Raw genomic sequence first — 22,131 nt, forward strand, 5'->3', positions numbered from 1 at the left:
CTAAACCTCCAATAAATTAACCCTTAATAAGAATTTTAAAGAGTTTAAAAAATCTCTTTACTTTTTTCTTAATTAATAGTTAATCAATTCCAATATAAATAAAGAACGTTGAAATATATTAAATATAATTATTTTCTATTTTATTATTTTAAATTACACCTTTTGTTCTCAACTATAGCTAAGCAATAATTTTTATTCTTGCATAATAAATTTTAATTATTATAAGAAATTGTTGAAATTTTAAGTTAACATGGGTGCAAACTCGAAATGTAGTAAATTAAAAAATTAATAAGAAATTTGTATATTTTAAAAGTATTTCATTGTTCAATCAATCAATAATAACAAAAGATAAATTTTAAATTATATTAGATAAAATTTTGTTTTCTTTTGATTACAAAAGTTGTCATTTTTTAAAAAAGGGAATTAATCATCATCTACATGATATTGAATATCAACAACATTAAAAAGTTTTTTTTAAGTGAATATGATATAATTTATTAGTCGAAAAATAGCCATGTGTGAATTATTATGTACTTTTATTATGAAGCGATGTGTAAATTGTTATACACCCTTACTGTCAGCCCCTTAGCCACTTGATCTAGACCGGGAAAAATAGGCCTCATGGGTAGGCCTTGCACCCATGAGAGCCTAGGTTGAAAGCAAGGGAAGCCTAGAGGGTTGGTGGTTCGAATCCTTGAAGCTTAGTGGGAGAATCACAAAGGTGCCAGACGAGCACCGCGCGCGCACCGCGGGCGAGCCAGACGAGCACCGCGCAAGCACCGCGGGCGAGCCAGACGAGCACCGCGCGCGCACCATGGGCGAGCCAGACACGCACCGCGCGCGCACCGTGGGCGAGCCAGACGAGCACCGCGGGCGAGCCAGACGAGCACCGCGCGCGCACCATGGGCGAGCCAGACACGCATCGCGCGCGCACCATGGGCGAGCCAGACACGCATCGCGCGCGCACCACGGATGAGCCAGGCGCTCACCAAGGGCAAGCCAGACAGGCACCATGCGCACCTTGAAGGCACTTGGGCTAAGGAGTGGTGCAGAGGGATATTTTGGGAATTTAAATTAATTTGTATTTATTTAAATATTTCATTATGTCTCCTCAGACATATTGATGTCTCCTCCAGAAACTTTGAAAACGGCCCGTATTGCTCTTTAAGGGGGGGGGGAGGTGGGTGTCTCAAGGGAGATGAGCACCAAGGGCGAGCCTTGACCGCACCAAGAAGGCATCCTGGCATGGCAACTGAGCATGCACACATGGGCTCCACGACATGTGTGGCATGCAACCCGTGGCTGCAGCAGCACAGGGCATGATGCGGCCTAGCCCCTCCCCGCGCCAGCACGAGGGCGCATAAACCTTGTGCAAGCGAACCAGCCAAGAGGACCATGGGCGCAATGCCATGGCCAGATGGGGCATCAGACAAACAGCCGACTAGCACCCGAGTGCCTATGCACAACACAGGGGCGCAATGCCCTGTGCACCAAGAGGAAACAGCCATGGGCGCAATGCCATGGCTCGTTGAAGCGGAACCTGACACAGGAAGGGAAAGCAACAGACCCAGACCATGGGCACCTCGACATGGCTTGGGCTCACTCATCAGTGTGGGGAAGGCACACTGATGCAGCTTGGACAGCTAGTGAGCAAGTCAAGGAGCTGCATAGACTGACAGTGGGCTGAGGCAAAACTGATGCTGATGCAAGTGGGTGGTTTCTCAACAGGCCACCATCTGGGTGGTGGGCAGTTATACCAGCAGTTCAGAGCGGTTCTGAGCAGTTGCACCACCACCTGGGGAGAAACTGCAAGGCCAGTCTTTTAAATAGGACTCCTGCAGCCTTGAGAGAGGGAGAGAGGAAGGAAAGGAAGAGGATCTCTGAATGCTTGGGTTGTAAGCATCATCCTCTGGCTCAAGGAACAATTTTGTATCTTGTAGGTTGAGAACTAATACAAGTTGGGAAGACATTCCTGTAACCTCGTGTGTCCTTGTCTCTCTTTGGTTTGCTGTTGCTTGTGTGTGTGAGTGTTGGGAAGACTAGGAAGGAAGGTTGGCTAAGGAGGGGTCCTTAGCACCGCGCACCAGGTGAAAAATTTAGGGTGATTTTCGAAGGTGTGACAGTTGGTATCAGAGCAAGCACCAGAGATGGCTGGTGGCAGTGCAATGGAGGCCTTGCGGGAGAGGATGACTCAATTAGAGGAGGCGTTGGGAGAATGGCCACGTGATGATGGCACTGTGACTTCGTGGGCAGAAAACACCATGGGAGAAATCCAATTACAGAGGAACATGTTGGAGTCCCATGACAATTTCGTTGAGGAGAAAATGGCTGAGTTCAAAACCGAGATGCAGTCTCGGATTGATGAGTTCAAGGTGACCCTGCAGACCTATGGAGAAGACATCGCTGTTCTGAAGAAGGCGGTGTTGCAGGGATCTGCCTCAGGCCCTGAAGCCCCTTCCAAAGTTAGAGTCCCTGAGCCCAAAGGCTTCAATGGCAACAGAAACGCGAAGGAATTGGAGAATTTCTTGTGGGACATCGAGCAGTTCTTTAAGGCTGCTCATGTTCCTGATGGCGAGAAGGTTTCCATCACCAGTATGTATTTGACTGGTGATGCCAAACTGTGGTGGCGAACGAGGATGGAAGATGATGCAGAGTCTGGAAGGCCCCAAATCACCACTTGGGAGACTCTGAAGAAGGAATTGAAGGATCAGTTCCTCCCCACCAACACGGCATGGGTGGCCAGGGAGGCACTAAAAAGATCAGGCACACCGGATCTGTGAGGGAATATGTCAAGGAGTTCAGTTCCTTGATGTTGGATATTAAGAACATGTCAGAGGAGGACAAGCTGTTCAACTTCATGTCGGGATTGCAAGGGTGGGCTCAGACGGAACTCAGGAGACAAGGAGTTCGTGATCTCCCTGCTGCCATGTCTGCAGCAGATTGCTTGGTGGATTACAAGATGGGTGGCGCTAGCTCCACCACACAGAGACCCAAGTCGGAAGGAGGCAAGAAGGCTAAGTTTGAGGGCAAGACTTCTCAGAAGTCGGGGTGGAAGAAACAGGGCAAAAAGCCTGCTGTAGGAGGAAAACCAGTGGAGAAAACCACAAAGGTTGTGCAACAGACCACCCGGATGATGGGATGCTTCATCTGCAATGGCCCTCATCGAGCCAAGGACTGCCCCAAAAGAGAGAAGCTCTCAGCCTTGGTGACTGCAGAGGACAAGGGAGATTCTGACCCAGAGACTCCTCCAAGAGTCAACCCCCTGCAACTTCTGAACGTGATTCATGGTGAGACCCTTGTCCAGAAGTCCTTAATGCATATACATGCAATTGTGAACGGTGTGAAGGTGAAGGCATTGGTGGATAGTGGTGCCACTCATAATTTCGTGGCCACCAAGGAAGCAGCTAGGTTGGGATTAAGGTTGGAAGAGGACACTAGCAGGATCAAAGCTGTGAACAGTAAAGCTCAGAAAATCCAAGGGGTAGCCAAGAATGTCCCCATGAAAATTGGTGACTGGGAAGGTATGTGTAGCCTACTTTGCGTACCTTTGGATGATTTTGATTTGATCTTGGGTGTGGATTTCCTCCTGAGGGCTAAGGTGGCCCTGATTCCCCACCTTGGTGGGTTGATGGTGTTGGAAGAAAAGCAACCCTGCTTTGTACAAGCTTTGAGGGCAAAGGATGGTGGCAAGGGCCAACCAGAGATGTTGTCTGCAATCCAATTGAAGAAGGGATTGAAGAGGGGCCAGGAGACTTACGTTGCAGCCTTGATCGAGATCAAGGAGGGACAGACTATGGAGGTCCCTGATTCTGTGGTCAAAATCCTTAAGGAGTTCAGTGATGTTATGCCTGCAGAACTCCCCAAGGAATTGCCACCCCGACGACCTATTGACCACAAGATAGAGCTGCTACCTGGAACAAAGGCCCCTGCACAAGCTCCTTACAGAATGTCCCCTGCAGAGTTGCTGGAATTACGTAAGCAACTGAAGGAGTTGTTGGATGCAGGCCTGATCCAGCCCTCAAGGGCTCCATATGGTGCACCAGTGATCTTCCAAAAGAAGCATGATGGCTCTCTCCGCATGTGCGTGGACTATAGAGCACTCAACAAGGTGACCATTAAAAACAAGTATCCGATCCCCTTGGCTGCAGAACTCTTTGACCGACTATCAAAGGCTTCTTACTTCACCAAGTTGGACCTGAGATCGGGCTATTGGCAAGTACGGGTTGCAGCAGGAGATGAGGGGAAAACAACTTGTGTAACTCGGTATGGCTCATACGAGTTTCTGGTAATGCCTTTCGGATTAACCAATGCCCCTGCTACATTCTGTAATTTAATGAATGATGTTCTGTTTGATTATTTGGATGCGTTTGTAGTAGTGTATCTAGATGATATTGTTGTTTATAGCAAGACGCTAACAGAACATGAGAAACACCTGAGACTGATGTTCTAGAGATTGAGGGAGAATAGGCTTTATGTAAAGCCAGAGAAATGTGAGTTTGCTCAGGAGGAGATCACGTTTCTCGGACATAAGATCAGTGCAGGCCTGATCAGAATGGATAAGGGTAAGGTGCAGGCCATTATGGAGTGGACAGTCCCTTCCAAAGTGACAGAGTTGCGGTCCTTCCTTGGCTTGGCCAACTATTACAGAAGATTCATTAAGGGATATTCAAAGACGGTGTCTCCCCTTACTGACCTATTGAAGAAGGACAACCAGTGGGATTGGAGCAGGCAGTGTCAGATGGCTTTTGAAAGCCTGAAATAAGCCATGTCCACTGAGCCTGTGCTGCGGTTGCCAGATTTGGACTTACCCTTTGAAGTCCAAACGGATGCCTCTGATAGAGCCTTGGGTGGAGTCTTGGTGCAGGAAGGGTACCCTGTGGCATTTGAGAGCAGGAAGCTAAACAATGCCGAGCAAAGATACTCCACTCACGAGAAGGAGATGACTGCTGTGGTGCATTGCCTGCGGCAGTGGAGGCACTACTTGCTGGGGAGTATCTTCACCGTGGTCACTGACAATGTGGCCAACACTTTCTTCAAAACCCAGAAAAAGCTGAGCCCCAGACAAGCACGGTGGCAGGAGTTCCTGGCTGACTTCAATTTTGAATGGCTGCATCGACCAGGGAGACATAACACCGTGGCTGATGTCCTGAGTAGGAAGGAATTGATCACTTACATCACAGCCCTCTCAGAAGTCATCTCTGACTTCAATGAGAAGATCAAACATGCTGCAGAGCAGGACGCTGCATATGGCAGGCTGAGGCAGCAAGTAAATGAGGGTGTGATCAGGAGATATTGGCTAAAAGGTGACCTCCTTGTGGCAAAAGGAGGAAGGTGGTATGTACCTGCAGGCGGCTTGAGAAAGGAACTACTACGGGAGACTCATGATGCGAAGTGGGCAGGCCATCCCGGAGAAGAGAGGACACTGGCACTACTAGCCAGATCTTATTACTGGCCTAAGATGGGTGAGGAAGTGCAAGCCTATGTAAAGACTTGTCTGGTTTGTTAGATGGACAAGACTGAAAGGAAGAAGGCTGCTGGGTTGCTGCAGCCCCTCCTCATTCCAGAGAAACCTTGGGAGAGTATCTCTATGGACTTTATTTCTGGATTTCCAAAGGTTCGTGACTTTAAATCTGTCTTTGTTGTTGTGGATAGATTTTCAAAATATGCTGTTTTTATCCCTGCCCCTGATACTTGCCCGGCGGAGGAAGCGGCTAAGTTGTTTTTCAGCAATGTTGTTAAGCACTTTGGGTTACCGCGGGATATAATCAGTGATCGAGATGCAAGATTCACAGGGAAGTTCTGGGTTGAGCTGTTCAAACTTTTAGGCTCAGAGTTAAAGTTCTCCACAGCCAACCACCCTCAGACAGATGGGCAGACAGAAAGGATCAATGCATTACTAGAGGAATACCTCAGGCACTATGTCACGGCAACCCAGAAGAATTGGGTGGACTTGATGGACACTGCACAGTTGTGTTACAACTTGCAGAGAAGCTCAGCAACAGGGATGAGTCCCTTTGAGTTAGCCATTGGGGTACAACCTCGGATGCCTCTAGAGGTGGCAAAGCAGAAGGTAGGAGGTAACAGCCCTGCAGCTTATAAGATGGCGCAGTCCCGGCAAGAGATGCTTGATGAAGCTCGGGACAGTCTTGAGAAGGCAGCCAGACGTATGAAGAAGTATGCAGACCGGGATAGAAGATCCTTAGAATTTCAGGTTGGGGACAGGGTCCTCCTGAAATTGACTCCCCAAATATGGAAGAAGATCAGCAGCAAGACAAGGCAGAGGGGCCTTATTCCCAAATATGATGGACCATTTGAGGTGATAAAGCGGATTGGCCAGGTGGCCTATATGTTGAAGCTGCCTGAGAGGCTCAAGCTTCACCCGACCTTCCATGTGAGCTTTCTGAAGCCATACCATGAGGATTTGGATGCAGAGAGGATGCAGACAAAGCGAGCACCTCCCTTGGTCATGAAACAATTTGATAGAGAGTTAGAAAAGATATTGGATCATAGGACCATGGGACATAGCAAAAAGAACCGGCGAACTGATTTCTTGGTTCAGTGGAAGGGGATTTCAGAAGCTGAAGCTTCATGGGAAAGAGATGTTACATTGTGGCAATTTGAGAAGGAGGTCCAGGCTTATTGGCGGTCTAAGTCGACGAGGGCGTCGACTTCAGCAGGTGGGGGTGGGTTTGTCAGCCCCTTAGCCACTTGATCTAGACCGGGAAAAATAGGCCTCATGGGTAGGCCTTGCACCCATGAGAGCCTAGGTTGAAAGCAAGGGAAGCCTAGAGGGTTGGTGGTTCGAATCCTTGAAGCTTAGTGGGAGAATCACAAAGGTGCCAGACGAGCACCGCGCGCGCACCGCGGGCGAGCCAGACGAGCACCGCGCGCGCACCGTGGGCGAGCCAGACACGCATCGCGCGCGCACCACGGATGAGCCAGGCGCGCACCAAGGGCAAGCCAGACAGGCACCATGCGCACCTTGAAGGCACTTGGGCTAAGGAGTGGTGCAGAGGGATATTTTGGGAATTTAAATTAATTTGTATTTATTTAAATATTTCATTATGTCTCCTCAGACATATTGATGTCTCCTCCAGAAACTTTGAAAACGGCCCGTATTACTCTTTAAGGGGGGGGTGGGTGTCTCAAGGGAGATGAGCACCAAGGGCGAGCCTTGACCGCACCAAGGACGAGCCTTGACCGCACCAAGGGCGAGCCTTGACCGCACCAAGAAGGCATCCTGGCATGGCAACTGAGCATGCACACATGGGCTCCACGACATGTGTGGCATGCAACCCGTGGCTGCAGCAGCACGGGGCATGATGCGGCCTAGCCCCTCCCCGCGCCAGCACGAGGGCGCATAAACCTTGTGCAAGCGAACCAGCCAAGAAGACCATGGGCGCAATGCCATGGCCAGATGGGGCATCAGACAAACAGCCGACTAGCACCCGAGTGCCTATGCACAACACAGGGGCGCAATGCCCTGTGCACCAAGAGGGAACAGCCATGGGCGCAATGCCATGGCTCGTTGAAGCGGAACCTGACACAGGAAGGGAAAGCAACAGACCCAGACCATGGGCACCTCGACATGGCTTGGGCTCACTCATCAGTGTGGGGAAGGCACACTGATGCAGCTTGGACAGCTAGTGAGCAAGTCAAGGAGCTGCATAGACTGACAGTGGGCTGAGGCAAAACTGATGCTGATGCAAGTGGGTGGTTTCTCAACAGGCCACCATCTGGGTGGTGGGCAGTTATACCAGCAGTTCAGAGCGGTTCTGAGCAGTTGCACCACCACCTGGGGAGAAACTGCAAGGCCAGTCTTTTAAATAGGACTCCTGCAGCCTTGAGAGAGGGAGAGAGGAAGGAAAGGAAGAGGATCTCTGAATGCTTGGGTTGTAAGCATCATCCTCTGGCTCAAGGAACAATTTTGTATCTTGTAGGTTGAGAACTAATACAAGTTGGGAAGACATTCCTGTAACCTCGTGTGTCCTTGTCTCTCTTTGGTTTGCTGTTGCTTGTGTGTGTGAGTGTTGGGAAGACTGGGAAGGAAGGTTGGCTAAGGAGGGGTCCTTAGCACCGCGCACCAGGTGAAAAATTTAGGATGATTTTCGAAGGTGTGACACTTACCATGGATGGTTTATATTCTCCTAATAAAACTCATACAACTTTAACTTGAATTATCATGTATGCTTAAAACAAATTATATAGTGTATATTTCACATGAATTATTATGTACCTTTTATAAATACACTAATTTTCAATTGTCTTTTTTCTTAAATATTGTTTGATATTTATAATTATCCATACTTCACATGTCATTTTATAATTGAAGTAAACAATAACTTTTTTATAACAAAGACGAAATCATTTTTGTTATCATTTTTATTATAGGTGATAACAAAAATGATTTCATTTCCGTTATATGTAACTGTATTATTAAAAACATGAGTTTAGTTTGTATTATTGATGTAATGCCAACGAAAACTTTGATGCCAATAATGTTAGTTCAATAACACAAAGATAAAACAATCACACATATGGTACACGAGGTTTTAACGTGGTTCGGTCAACCATGCCTACGTCCACGAATGAGAGATAATGATTCCATTATACAATAAAGAATATTACAGATGACATAACCAAATACAACTATTGGGTTTCCGAAACATCCCATGTTTCCTCATTCCTTGTATCCATACCTTATTACGAGCCATCTCGCTCCACCGGGTATCTCCCATTCTTTCTCACATCTCTATCCACCTTGTATAGTCTATACAAACCCATTTCTATCTCATAACTTTTTTCTCTCATGACTTAGAATATTTATAGAGATATTTCCAACAACCTTTCTTAATTTATAAGGAAGTTTAATATTACAATAATATATCAACTTATAAATATTTTATATAATATTATTTATAAAAAGGAATCTATATTAATTAGAAATTTCAGACACTTCCTAACAATTGAAAACACAATGGTTGATTATTTTTTTTTTAAAAAATGATATTTAATTTGTGTTTTTAAGAACACAATATGATTTGATTTGTATTCACAAAAACACGATTGCTAGATATGGCTTTATGTGACCATAACAAGGACCTTTCTCTTTACGACCCCTTCACGTTGTCCATTAAATAGATTATCTGTGCACTTTCAATATATCCTAAACCATTGTCGTTTAATTGCATTTTTTAAATCCAAAATCTGATGGCCACTTTTGATCGCAATAGTGTATGCATTTTACCCAACGAGACCCCCTTATATTTTATACGAACACCTTTCACTGTATATGGATATTTATTATTTATATTGCCAATTTGGAGATCTAATTTTGCGATGTCACACTCCTAATCCAAATCGCCCTTTCAAAACAAGGCCTGACATGTTAATTCGGAAATTCTTCTCCAAGCCTTAGATTTTAGATTCATTTTAACGAATAGAGTTGCATTGCATCCATCAATTTTTGACTGCAGCTTTGAGTTTAATTGTTTTTGCCATCCGTATTCTCTGGATTAATTATCGTAAATTAATTTTGATAAACGAGGATAATAATTAAAGCGTGTTAATATTTCATACCCAACGTGTCCCATTAATGTGCTAAGGAGCAAATTACCATTTTAAAAAGCATTCCAAGAATAAATAAATAAACAAAGCCGTGTTATTTGAATTTCAAAATACGCACAGGTTGTGTTTCTATTCCGACAGGATCCATGAACTTGAACAGGTAAATTTTTTGATCGTTAGGGTAAAATGGTGAGGAAGAAGGGAAGGTAGGATTTTGCTTTCGGGCACCCAGAGGCTGAAGGTTCAAGGCACCTGCCATCCCCGTACCATAATAGTAGCAAATAATGAAATGAAAATCTTTGGTTTATCAGTTTATGCATAGACTCAATAATGAAAAAATTAGATAAAAACAAAATCAGCGTAAACCAACCTGAGGAGGATGAGACGCTCCCACCGCTTCACATCAACCAACGCCTCTGTCACAGGCGAGGCTCATGGTGATGGACCAACAAAAATAAGATTAAAATAGAAGGATCCTTGGAGGGTGGGATGTATTGTTTTCCCATTTTGGGCGGGCAAAAATCTGCTGCCACAGATATTAACAGAGGCTTTTCCTGGAAACGGAGGTACGAGTCCTCTGCACCGCCTCCTATATTTCCAATAATTTAAATTGTTGTGGCTTTGTGGTATTCAAATATCTTAAGCACAAATAAGGTACCAAATATTATATTTTCCACCATATATAAGCTTTTAATTGGTTTTGGAAATTCAGTATATTTATGGAAAGAGGGAAAAGCAGGTTACTTAAATGCGAAGCATTTGAAGCCACGTTCTCAACCTCAGAAGCGAATGAGAGGAGTGTGGGGGCATTACCCTGCCCCGCGTCCTGGCCAAATGTAGAGAAATGTAAGGCCCACTCGCACCTAAAAGCAAAAACTTTGAAGATTGGCCCATAATATGCGCGCCAAGTGCCATATAGTCTGGGTAGGTCCCACCCCACAGCTCCTCAGATCTCATTTCTTACCTGGCCTCAACTCTACTTTCCTTTTTTTGCCCAATTTGAGCGTGTTGTCTTGCCCTCTTCCGCAGCGCGTGACAGCTAAGCCTACACTCCCTCTACAAATACACTCTGTTCCCCTCATTCTCTCTCTATAGTCTGTGTTTCTCTAGCTTGGAGGACACACTCACTCTCTCGGACTCCGCTTTGACAAGCTCTGTGTCCTCTCCCCCTCTTCCTGTTGTTTTGCTTTGCTTTAGCTGGGGGGCCTACCTCTGCATTTGCAGAAAACCCAACTGGGGCTATTATTAAACCTTCGCAAGCCAGCAAAACCCATTACTCTGGTCATTAGAGATCCCATCTGGGATTCGTTTTGGTTTCTTCAGTCCGGGCGCTCTTATATTTAGGGTTTCAGATGGCAGAGAGTTTGGACGACGGCGAGTTTTGGCTTCCTGCGCAGTTTCTCACTGACAAAGACATACTCATGGACAAGGGTAATATCAACAATAGCAGGAACAAAGGTGGGATTACCACAGGGATTGGTTTCAGCTCCTATGGGTACGATTTGTTTGGGCCTTCTTCGGATCTGAGTTCCCCAGTTGAGTCGGTGAATGGTTCGACTGAGACAGAGAGTGACGAGGAGGATTACCTTGCTGGGTTGACTCGCCAAATTGCGCACACAGCTCTCCAGGATGAGTTTGTGAAGGTCGACCATGGTTTCGTCTATGAGAACAAAAAGGTATGTGGTCGACAGGCCGTTTTGTTTTCCAGAGTGACTGTGTTTTCCTGAAGTACTGATTTATTGGTTCTCTGTTTTCTACAGACATGGGGTATGGCTGGTTCTCCACAATCAACGCTTTGTGCAGTTGGGGGTGGCTGCGGTTGCAAGCAGGGCTCGAGCCGTGGAAGCCCAATCAGTCCTTCTCAGGTATCTTCGCCTCCTGCTACCTGGGATTTGCTGTATGCCGCTGCAGGGGAGGTGGCTAAGATCAGAATGAATGACGAAGAGTATGGATACCAACAGAGCCGAGGACTGTTGGCCCCCCCGAGAAAACCTAGTCTAATCTCTGTCCCTGTGAAGAACGCTAACACAGACGCTGGATTCTACTCCAACCGTTCGGTTTCTCACCAGCAGTTTCAAGCGACTCAAGTAAGTCGATGTATTACCATCTGTGGTATTATTGAAAATTTGAAAAAAAGAAAAGAAATGATGAAGCAACTCATCATTCGTTGTCTCGATTTCACTAAATATTTTCGGATTCTGTTTTAATGTTCAGTTTCAGCAACTCAAACAGCAACAAATGATGAAGCAGCGGCCCCAGGCCGTCTGGGGAGGACAACAGCAGAAGGGAACTGGCCTCTACCAGCCCCAGCAAGTGATCCAGAACAGAGGAAAAAGTAATGAGGTTGGAATCAACAGAAGCAATCGTCCGTTAGGTTTGTCTCTCTCTGCTTGGCCACCTCTTCAAGCGCAGCAGCAGCAGCAACAGCCACAGCAAGGTGGTTCGGGCATGAGAGTTGTGTTTCTGGGGACGCATGGGTCTAGAAAGGAATGTGCTGGTACTGGCGTGTTCTTGCCTCGTCGAGTGGGCAATCCTCCCGAAATGCGCAAGAAGTCTGGTTGGTTACCTTTAATCGAAGTTTTGGGCTACGTTTGAATTTGGTGTTGTGTCCCTCGTTAAGATTTTCATTCATTTCTGCCCAAAGCCCTGTTCAATGAATTCCCCAGTTCCAAGTCTGTTTTGGCATGATGACTGTGGGAGTGTATTTATTTCCTTCTTTGTTCAATTTTTGGATCTTTTACCCTTTGCCCCGCCTGAAAATATTCTGGTATTGATTTCTGTTGTGCTTTCTAGGATTTATCAGTTTTGGATAAAAGACTGTTCTGAGGGCTTTGGGTTTCTGTGTATGTACAGGATGTTCAACTGCTCTTCTACCAGCTAGAGTGGTGCAGGCACTGAACTTGAAGTTGGACGACGTTGGTTCTCAAACCCAGCTTCACCCTCGTTTTAATGGCAGTTTTGCTCCTGACGTTGGTGAGATTTAACACTGATCAGCTCCATGCTTGTATTTTTTTTTAATTATTATAGTTTGAAATGGGCAAGCGTTTTGCAATTGTATTTTTTTTCTTTTCTGACATTTTCCTACATTTTTTTGGGTGATTGGTTTTACAGATGCTGCAGTGAAGCTTCGAAGTAGTTATGGATTTGCGTGCGAGCAGAGGCGTGCGTTTCGTGCCCAGCCTGTCATGAACCATGAGATCCGGTTACCTCAAGAATGGACCTATTAACGCCTGTTACTCTAAACTTCAGTCTCTGGTTCCTAACTAATTGTGTTTGATTTTTGGGTTTCTTAAAATGGAAGTGGTGAAGGGATTGAAGTTTTAGATGAAAGGAATGAAAGTTGTATTAGGCAGTAGTAGGAAATTAGTATGAAGAAGAAATAGTTTAAGAAGTAAAGAATGACAAGGGAGAAAATGAAGAGATATTTTTTGGGTTAGGCTTAGATGAAAATAAAAGTGGAATGTTTCAGGAAAGAGACGAAGATGCAGAAAAGCAGCTTTTGTTCATTTCGTTCGCTCGGGCAACAAGAAAGCGGTGGATGGGAGCCTTCCGGTTTTGTTTTCCTTCTTTTGCTGGGGTTTTTATTTTGTGTGGGTAAATAAGTCGGAGTTTGGAAATAGCGAGGGTTTTTAAATATTTAAGTGGGTGACCCTCTTTGATCAGCGGGGGGGAAGTTTACAGAACCCTCCCCCATTTGTTGCGATGCTTATTACTACAGTAGTAGTTAGTTTGTTGTTTGTAGAAATATGTTCCAGTCGCCCCACCCACCATGGCCGGAAGCAAATAATAAATGAATGAAATGATTTGCTATTTCTGTCTATTTCTCATGGCTCTTATTTCTCTTTTATTTGCCTTTTATTTATGATGTCTACCTCGAGAATATGCTTTTTTTTTAAATAAAAAAAAATTGTTACTTTTATTCGGTTTATATTATAAAGCAATACATATTTTGAAGGTAGCGGTGCGTTCTTGAGCAGTGTGTTGTGGGCCTGTGGCCAGTTATAATATGATAAAAAAAAAGTTTTATGAGTGACTTCTATTTTGACTGGAAGGAAGATGCCGTAGCACAAGTCATTCACCCGAGGGAAAGCGGCTATATTTGTCTTTAGGTCTCGTCTTCCCATGATTTGCGTCGCTCCTTTCGATAGTTGTTAGTTTTATGTTATTGTATGTGTTATAAAATTATAAATGTAAAGTGAAAAAGTATATACATATTCGCCAGTGATTGATTTCTTGGGCGGGAAGCAACGTGCGGGGGATGGTTGGAAGTGAGCTGTCACATTGGGGCCCGGTAGTGCATAGTATCTCTTGCCTTTATACGTGTCTCTCATTAAGTGTACCGTGTTTTTTGTGAGCTCTATTATTCATTGCTGAGATTTATTTGCTTGTTGAAAATAGAAAAAAAATAAAATCTTGAAACAATTCTATTGAGTCGGTGTGCACTACCTTTACTTAATGGATAAATGGAAGGTGCAGCAGAGGGCGGTTGGAGATGCCAAAATGAGGTGTGGCGGGTGATGTGTCGGTACTCAGAACTGAGTGGTGGCGGTTTTATGTGCCTCGCATGTTATGGGGTGTGTCTTTTTTGACTGGGTCCTCCATTTGCTCTTCTACTCCCATCACCATTTGTCCTGGTACCTTTCCATTCTGATTCTTTCCAATGTCGTGGCCCCCTCCTTTTCCTGATGTGGATGTATAGCACGAATTTTTTTATTTTATTTTATTAGTGGTTACCCTTTGATTGTAGCAAGGACTGTGTTATCTCTGTGAATAGGCTTAGTTTGGATCCTTTAACTTAACTTCGAAGCTCCGTTAGTCATGTTCACGTCCGTTGCAACGGTGGGCCTCAATCCTTAAGGTCGGATGCCGATGGTAGTTAAAGTTAAAACTAAATATAATGAAATGACAGTGAAAGGAAACGTCATCCTCCTTTCTATAATTCTGTACTAGTGCTAAACCTTGTGCAAGGGAGAGGTGAATCAGAGTGTCTTCTTGTATTATTATTCTAATTATATATAAAATTCTTCTATTTTTAATTTTCATTTATTTATAATTTTATTAATTACAATTATCATTTGGTATACATAAGAAATCCATGTCTCATAATTCTAAAGACTATTTGTGTGCCTCTCAATTCTAAAGACCCTCTTTTCCATTTGCTTTTTAATTTTCGTTGGATTCTATATTAAAATTAAATATATTAACACAATTATTTATTTACTAATTCATTATTGTAACCTAATATCTATATGATGTCTCCTTTATTGTACGTTTGTTAGTGAGAAACAAAACCCGGTATAAAAATTTGACCCTCATAAAATTGTATTAACTTCACAGATTATAATATATCAAGAGTTTAACTAAGTGAGTCCCTTCTATCATATCTTAATCATATAAAGAATCCAATTACATAGGATATAGTGTGAAAATAGATACATTAATTCGGGGAATCTAGCATATCTTCGTGATGATGAATGGCCTGCCCAAGAGTCCAAAATTTTCAAGAAAAATGTACTGCAACAAATTAATTGACCTTTCAAAATGCGAGACTTTGGCAGATAGTGCATCCCTTGTGCCACCTGTTGAAACAGGAGTGGGTTTCATCCCCGTTTTCAACGGTTGCTCAACAAATCAAGCAGCAGCCGTGTTTTAGAATCTTAAAACAGAAAGAGTGATAATGACTTATTACTTGTAGTTGTAAGTTGTAAGTGACTAGGTGAGAGAGTGAGGTTGATATTCTCCATAGGAGAAATGGCTGGGAGTGTGGGAGATACGTGGTGTGGACCATTAAATAATGCGACTCCAACCGAAGCGTACGACCCTGCTGCTTGGCGTAGAACATGGGTCTTGCGTCTCAACCCCACAACGTGAGTCTCACGTAAACGACTTAATTGCGCTTCTTTAATTATTGTACATGGATCATGAGATGTCCATCTTTCTTCCTACTTCTTGGTCCGTAATATTCGATTCATTTCAATATGAAGATTGAATAAAGAAATAAACTGACAGCTCAATCAATCAATCAAACGGGGTTTATTTGTTGGCTTGTAAGTTGTAAGTCTATTTGAATCGGAGTCCATTAGCCCACATTTCTTGGTCCGAATTCAACAATTTATCGAGTTTTTACCAAAAATAAACCATTTTTTTTAAATTCATTCCAAAATAATGCCCATTGAGTGCACTCTTCCACATATCTACCTTATAAAATAAGATAAAATGATTACAATCGTAATCATTAACTACCATTTTAAGTTTAAAGTTAATACTCACGATAACAACAAATTATTATATATTAAAATAAAAATATTATAAATTATAAATTTAAATTAATTTATATAAATATGATATTATATATCATCAATATTAAGTGTATAAAAAATAATTAATTTATATTATTTGTTTTAAATAAAATATAATTTATTATATTTAAATATAATAAACTAATTATGATTTATATTAGATATAATGTCAATTGTTTTGATAAAATTAAACAAAAATATATTTTATATTAAATTAAAAAAACCAATTATTTATTTCATATATTATTTTTTAAAATAATCATATAAGTTTATTAATCACTTAAATATTTTTAATAAATATAAAATAAAAATAGTATAACATATTTATTTTTAAAAAATAAAGTTAAATATTTTAAATTATTTTATACACATAAAAACATTTAAGTAAAAACCAATTTATTTTTAAAAACTTAAATTAAATATTTCAAATCAAATAATATAATTATATATATATAATTTAAGTCAAAACATAGTGACTATCACTTTAAAATCAAATTCAAAATTGTAGTGACTAACTACAATTTTAAATTTAAAGTTAAGTTATAGTTGATGACTAAATTTTTGACCGTTTTAAAAAAAATTTAACACTATAATTATCAACTACAATTTTATGACGGGGATGCTTATGTGATAGTGATGCATTAGATTGAATATTATTTTGGAATCGAGTTTAGTTTGTGGAAACATTTTTTAAAGTGGATCATTTTTGAGATAAATAGTTTAAAAATGAATATAAATGGGCCAGATTCCAGCCCATTGATCGTCCTAGATGCACTTCGTGAATGATGGCCCAGTAATGGCTATCCTAACACTAGTAGTCACAGCAAGCATTTAATTACTTCTACATGACGAATGCTTTCCCAAGTTTTATTGGAACGTTTTGCGGATAAAAAAACAACCCTTACGAAACATTATTAAATTCTAAAATTTCTTTAATATTAACGGTTAATAGTTCAAGTGTTGGGCCTAAAGGCCGTGAACCCACAGAAAGTAGAGATCCATCAGGGGTCCAAAACTTGGGCCTATCGTGGCCTATTACTGGGGATTTGATATCTTGCCGACATACCACTGAATTATTAAGAGTTAGCATGGAACCAACGGTCGTAAACTCATAATCCCCACCTTTCTTTTATTTCTCCTTTAGAAAATCGGGAAAGAAATAGAAACCGTTGCATCAATTGACTTTGCAAGGAATATCAACGGCCGGCTTCGAATTTCAGGTGATTGTCGTTTCGTTTAAAGATTTTCTTTAAAAGTTATTTTATTGCATTTTCTTGGGGGTCAAACGGACCTCTAGGGTTCTTTTTGTTTCATCTAACTAGTAACTTTGCTATACGCTGATGTGCAAGAACCCAATGGCGTCCATCTTTTATTAGATTTCGCTTTGAAATTCTTGAGATTGTAGTCTCTTTCCCCGAGAATTCTACATCGTTCTTTCTATTTTCCGGAAAAATGACCGTACACGAAGATGCGGAACAGGAGCCTGTACCGCAGAAGAAGAAACCACTATCTGAGGCAGAGAAGAGGTGAGGTTTATTTCGTTCTTGAATTTAAATTGATTTTAGATTCCTCTCACTACATTGAAGGAAGGGAAAAGGATAGTTGAATATTTTTGTTTATATATAGGAAAAAGAAAATTGTGCCTGGAAGTTTGATGAAAGCAGTGATAAGGCCTGGAGGGGGCGACTCAACACCTTCAGATGGCGATCAGGTTAGTTATGTTAACTTCCGTTATCTCCTTCTCATTCTTTATTTGATAGTCTTTAAAACAACTGCATCATAATTTGATTTTACTTTACAACCATTTCATTGGAAACTTGCAATTATCCCGATTCTTGGTAATCTAAGGGAACAATGACTTCAGCCTTCTTTCAGTGTTACCTCATCAATTGAAATAGATATTTATTTTTTTGTTTAAACCATAGATTCCTTTAAATTCTTTTTTGAAATTTAAACCTCTTTTGATGAAAGGGTTGTGGCCCTTCTTTTTGGCTTCAAACAAACAATTTTTGATGTGAAATTGTTCCTGCTGTTGTATTTTTCTTTTTGTAGGTTATATATCATTGTACGGTTCGTACACTGGATGGTGTTGTTGTGGAATCTACCAGATCAGAATGTGGAGGTGAGTTGGCTCTTCCAAGATATGAGAGTTTCTCCAACCATTCCTCTCCTCCAAAACCTACCTAATATATATATATATATATATTTTTCATTTATCAATAAGCCATACATGTAGTATTCTGGAACTGCTCATGTGACTTTATCGAGCCCATTCATGGATTCCTATTTTAAGCAGTATGTGAACCTTATTTAAACAATGTTCTTGAAAAAGTATTTTCAAATTACTTTTAAGGAAGTTGAAGTTTATATGTTTTCTTGATTTATTGATTTGGTGGAAATTAGAAGTTAAAGAAGGTCCATTAAACTGCATTTTATCCTTTAAAAAATTTCTATGAGAAATTACATTTGGGTTTATATTACCCTTTAGTATATATAGTAACTGAATTGGAAAGCATTTAATTTACATAACAGGCAAGGGTACCCCCATAAGACATGTTTTGGGTAAAAGCAAGATGATATTGGGATTGCTTGAAGGAATGCCCACAATGTTGAAGGGTGAAGTGGCAATGGTATTTTCTCTTAAGTTTCCTGAGTTATTTATAGGCTTTCCTTTGAAACTTATTTGAGTTCAATTCATTAAAATAACTGAAGTTTTAATGGAGAGTATTATTAGATCCCTCGGTTGGATGAACATTGTTGAAAGTGTTATCTAGGCAAAACCTTGTGTCATTGTTTCATTGCTCTTGGCTGGCAATGGTAACAGAGGAATAGCCTTGGCATTTTAAAGCCCTTGGCCAAACTCTTGAGTGTAAAATTTGATCTGGTATTAAATGAATATCATATAATGATTTTTAGTTTTCAAGCTTAATATTATATTATTTGTGGTGTTTGTTCAGGAAAGGACCATTGCCAGAGCTGTTTAGATTTTTTCCTGCAGTCATTTAGTACATCTCTTTGGACTTTTTTTTGCTTGAAAGCAATTAAATTGAGGATTTGATTTGGTTGTACCTTTTTCTCTCTAAATAATTTTATGAAGGAAGAGAATGTGATGATAACATAAACTTTGATTCTACAAGGATGAGAAGTCTTCCTCTCTAAGTGTCACTCTTTTTGTTTTTTTTTTTCTCCTGTTTTTTTGGGAAAGGACTTTGTTTTCCTAAATTTTGTTTTTTCTAGGGTACAAGACTTGACTATTTGATAAAAACATGACATGGTGTAATCTAATATAAAAATAGATTCAGCTTCTTTTTTCCCCTGGAGAAAAATATCTCTGACTGCCTCGTATGAGTTTTTTGTTCAATCATTGCCATAAGCTTCAAACTATTAGATTTATTCTGTTTACCTGTTGTAGCTGCACTAAATATTTATATAAATTACATTATAAAAGATGAGTTGAAGTACGGTAGATGTTTTACGCTATACAGAGTATAATATTGCAATCCCAGGGTCACCTTGATGGGGATCATATGAGTGTGTCTTTATTCTCTGGCTAAGTATAATTTAATATTAGTAGGTTTGGCAAAGTCTCTTCTCCACAGAAGAAATTTTTGATAAATTCCTATCATGTAATATCTACTAAGATGTTGTTTGGGTTGACCGTTTGGAAGCCAAAAGCTCTTTGTTTAAACCCAATAAAGCTCTTGAATGTGTTTGGATAAGTTTATTAAAAGATCTTAAGGATTAAAAAAAAAGCTTAACAAAGAAGCAAGAAAAGCATTGCTTTTTAGTGAAGACATTTTTTTAGCTATGCATGAAGTTGTTTCATGTTTAATCAAATCCAAATTACCCTACTAAAATTGGATTTAGCTTCTGCTTGAGCTTTGCGAAGGAAAAAAGCAAGAAGTTATTCTAGATGAGGCCTAAATGTCCTATTAACAAGTGAATTTAGAAGTAAATTTAAGATCAAACAATTACCAGGGAATAAGAGGGGACATTTGTTGCTGGTGAGAAACTAAAAGCAAGTGTCCCTTTTAAGTTGGTTTCCCAATCTGAGAATGAAGAACTGGTTTTATTTGCTAACAGGGGAGCTTCGATACTAGAGGAATTTAGAGGGAGGGCGTCATTGCCTCCTTGAGTTGTTTTACACTGAGACTCTGATATAAGATTCTAGCCGCCCGAGAACGGCTCCTTCTAAGATGCTTTGACACATGGGTCTGGCCAAGAGCTTTAACATCTTTCACAAACATGGAGTTTTGAGGGCATCTTTCACAATTATACGTTTTTTCAACTTGTTCTTTAGGAAAGTGGCTTTTGGATTGGAAATGTTCACATTGAAAAATTAAATTAAATGTTGCCTTTAGTTTCTGTTGATTTTTGTTGGTTCATGTTTTAATTTGTTTAATTATTTGCTTTTCACTTTAAATTTTTTTTTATGATCTCTTTTGTTTCAGTTAAAGATGAAAGCAGAACTGCACTATGGTGAGGCTAATTGTCCTCTTATGGTTCCTGATAATTTTCCGAAGGATGATGAGCTTCATTTTGAGATTGAGATGTTGGACTTCTTTAAAGTCAAGGCAAGAAAGAGTTTCTATCTTTATCTAGACTTTGATATGATATCAAATTCCTCCCCCTACATGATGACTTATGTTAAAATTCCTTGGCATATTTTAAATTGTATCAACATGGGAAAAGTGTTTGCTAGAAAATTTGAAGGTTTTTTCTTGGTTGAAATTAAACAGCTCTATTTATATCTCATTTTACACCTTACCCTGGTTGACTGTGAAGACCTTGAGTGTCCTGGGACAATGCGAAAATTATCTGCCCTCTTTTCAAGCTTTTTAATAGCATCTGAAAATCATCTTGTTTTCAATTTGTTTTTAAAGATATGTTCTGCATCTAGTAACTGAGCTGTGAATTGATAGTCCACTTGTATTTGTAATATTTTCTGTAATTACACTAAAATTATTTTCATGTTGCTTACCATGTTTTAGTGATTATTCATGAAAATGCTTGCAACTGTTCTTTAGTTCTAATCTTTTTTTTTTGTTTGTACTGATTTTCAGGTCATCAGTGATGATTTGGGAGTGTTAAAGAAGGTACAAGAATCAATTATAACTTTTGGGGGTGGTTGGTATTGGGGGGGTTGTCATTGGGGGGCAGGTTGGGGATGGGTGTTGTTGGTGTTGGATGGGAAAGGGCAAAGTTTAGCAAATGTGTGGGGCACAGTTGAGCAAAGATGTGCGGCGCTGAGGGTTGTGATTGGAGTAGAACATTCTTGCAAGTGGATTTTCTGTGCCTTGTAATAATGATTAATAACTTTGGAAGTGTGAAAAAATAATCTCAAGAATAAATAAAGTTCATAGAAAAAAGTGAAAGGCATGCCATGCAAGCATAATTTGTAGACAATCTTATGTGAACCTGCCTATAACCTTACGTACAATCTAGGAAGAAGTGATAAGGTGAAGATTTTTCTAAAATAGATGGTGGTATTTATACTGAATATCTTTAGTATATCTTTGTTTCTATGGTATCACAATTGTTCATCCATTTATATGGATAGGTAATAAATGAAGGGCAGGGTTGGGAATCACCACGGGAACCTTATGAAGTAAAAGCATGGTAGAAACTTGTACTTTGCTACCATCTTTTGTTTTAGTGTTGGACTGAAGGTTTAAATGCTTAAAATTTTTGTAGCCCTTACATCATATATTGTTGGTTCTAGGATTTCCGCAAAGACTGGTGAGGGGAAAGAGATTCTATCACATACAAAAGGAGAACCGTATTTCTTTACTTTTGGAAAATCTGAGGTTGGTGACTTATTTTCTGCAACTTTCCTTTCCTCTTTCATCTGGTGCACGTAGGGTCCATTTGGGGGTAATTTGTATAAAAGTACTTTTAACTTGTAGCATTTATATCGGAAATACTTTTATGGAGAATCAATTAGGGCTTGTTTGGTAACTATTTTTGAAAATAGTTCTGAAAAAATAATTTTTAAGAACAATTTTTAAAAACTGTTTTGTGATGTTTTGTAGAATAAAAATTTGTTTGGAAGCCAGAAATGTTTTTAACTTGTTTTTAATATTTTTAAATATGTTTTAAAAATAATTTTTATGCCTACTGTTTTGTTTTTAATCATTTTACATGTTTGTATAATTATTTTTTAAAACAACCCTTAGAAGACAAGTGAACACAGTAGGAAACCATTAAATGTTATTCTCTAAAAATACCATATTTTTTGTTCTTAAGAATAGAAAACAAAAAACAG

The 22,131-nt window shown here is 40.5% G+C and overlaps 2 protein-coding genes across 4 annotated transcripts in view; both read left to right on the plus strand.

Annotated features, from left to right (window-relative positions):
* Positions 1-10,590: 10,590 nt before the first annotated feature.
* On the plus strand, positions 10,591-13,387 carry LOC100254537 (uncharacterized). Its single transcript, XM_002275756.4, has 5 exons — positions 10,591-11,243; positions 11,328-11,654; positions 11,782-12,124; positions 12,421-12,540; positions 12,679-13,387. The coding sequence occupies exons 1-5, from the start codon at positions 10,920-10,922 to the stop codon at positions 12,792-12,794; spliced, it is 1,230 nt and encodes a 409-aa protein (XP_002275792.1). The 5' UTR covers positions 10,591-10,919; the 3' UTR covers positions 12,795-13,387.
* A 3,474-nt stretch (positions 13,388-16,861) lies between these two features.
* LOC100249394 (peptidyl-prolyl cis-trans isomerase PASTICCINO1) overlaps positions 16,862-22,131 on the plus strand; it is a 29,630-nt gene continuing 24,360 nt past the window's right edge. Inside the window, exons 1-9 of one of the 3 annotated variants that reach the window (XM_010655923.3) lie at positions 16,862-17,086; positions 17,216-17,392; positions 17,493-17,577; positions 17,919-17,988; positions 18,399-18,496; positions 20,318-20,440; positions 20,930-20,962; positions 21,427-21,485; positions 21,589-21,673. In XM_010655923.3, the coding sequence (XP_010654225.1) occupies positions 17,319-17,392; positions 17,493-17,577; positions 17,919-17,988; positions 18,399-18,496; positions 20,318-20,440; positions 20,930-20,962; positions 21,427-21,485; positions 21,589-21,673 (627 nt within the window). In that variant the 5' untranslated portion in view covers positions 16,862-17,086; positions 17,216-17,318. Of the gene's footprint in view, positions 17,087-17,126; positions 17,393-17,492; positions 17,578-17,918; positions 17,989-18,398; positions 18,497-20,317; positions 20,441-20,929; positions 20,963-21,426; positions 21,486-21,588; positions 21,674-22,131 lie in introns of those variants that run through there. The other 2 variants (XM_059739138.1, XM_010655924.3) reach the window with 2 other exon arrangements.

The sequence above is a fragment of the Vitis vinifera genome, chromosome 8, assembly GCF_030704535.1.
Source record: "Vitis vinifera cultivar Pinot Noir 40024 chromosome 8, ASM3070453v1".
Lineage (NCBI taxonomy): Eukaryota > Viridiplantae > Streptophyta > Magnoliopsida > Vitales > Vitaceae > Vitis > Vitis vinifera.

Bases quoted from the DNA above. Each gene is read 5' to 3' on its own strand.
- LOC100254537 (XM_002275756.4), top strand. From the start codon at position 10,920: ATGGCAGAGAGTTTGGACGACGGCGAGTTTTGGCTTCCTGCGCAGTTT. The intron at 11,244-11,327 runs GTATGTGGTCGA...TGTTTTCTACAG, and splicing joins TCGTCTATGAGAACAAAAAG to ACATGGGGTATGGCTGGTTC. The intron at 12,125-12,420 runs GTTGGTTACCTT...GTGTATGTACAG, and splicing joins CGAAATGCGCAAGAAGTCTG to GATGTTCAACTGCTCTTCTA.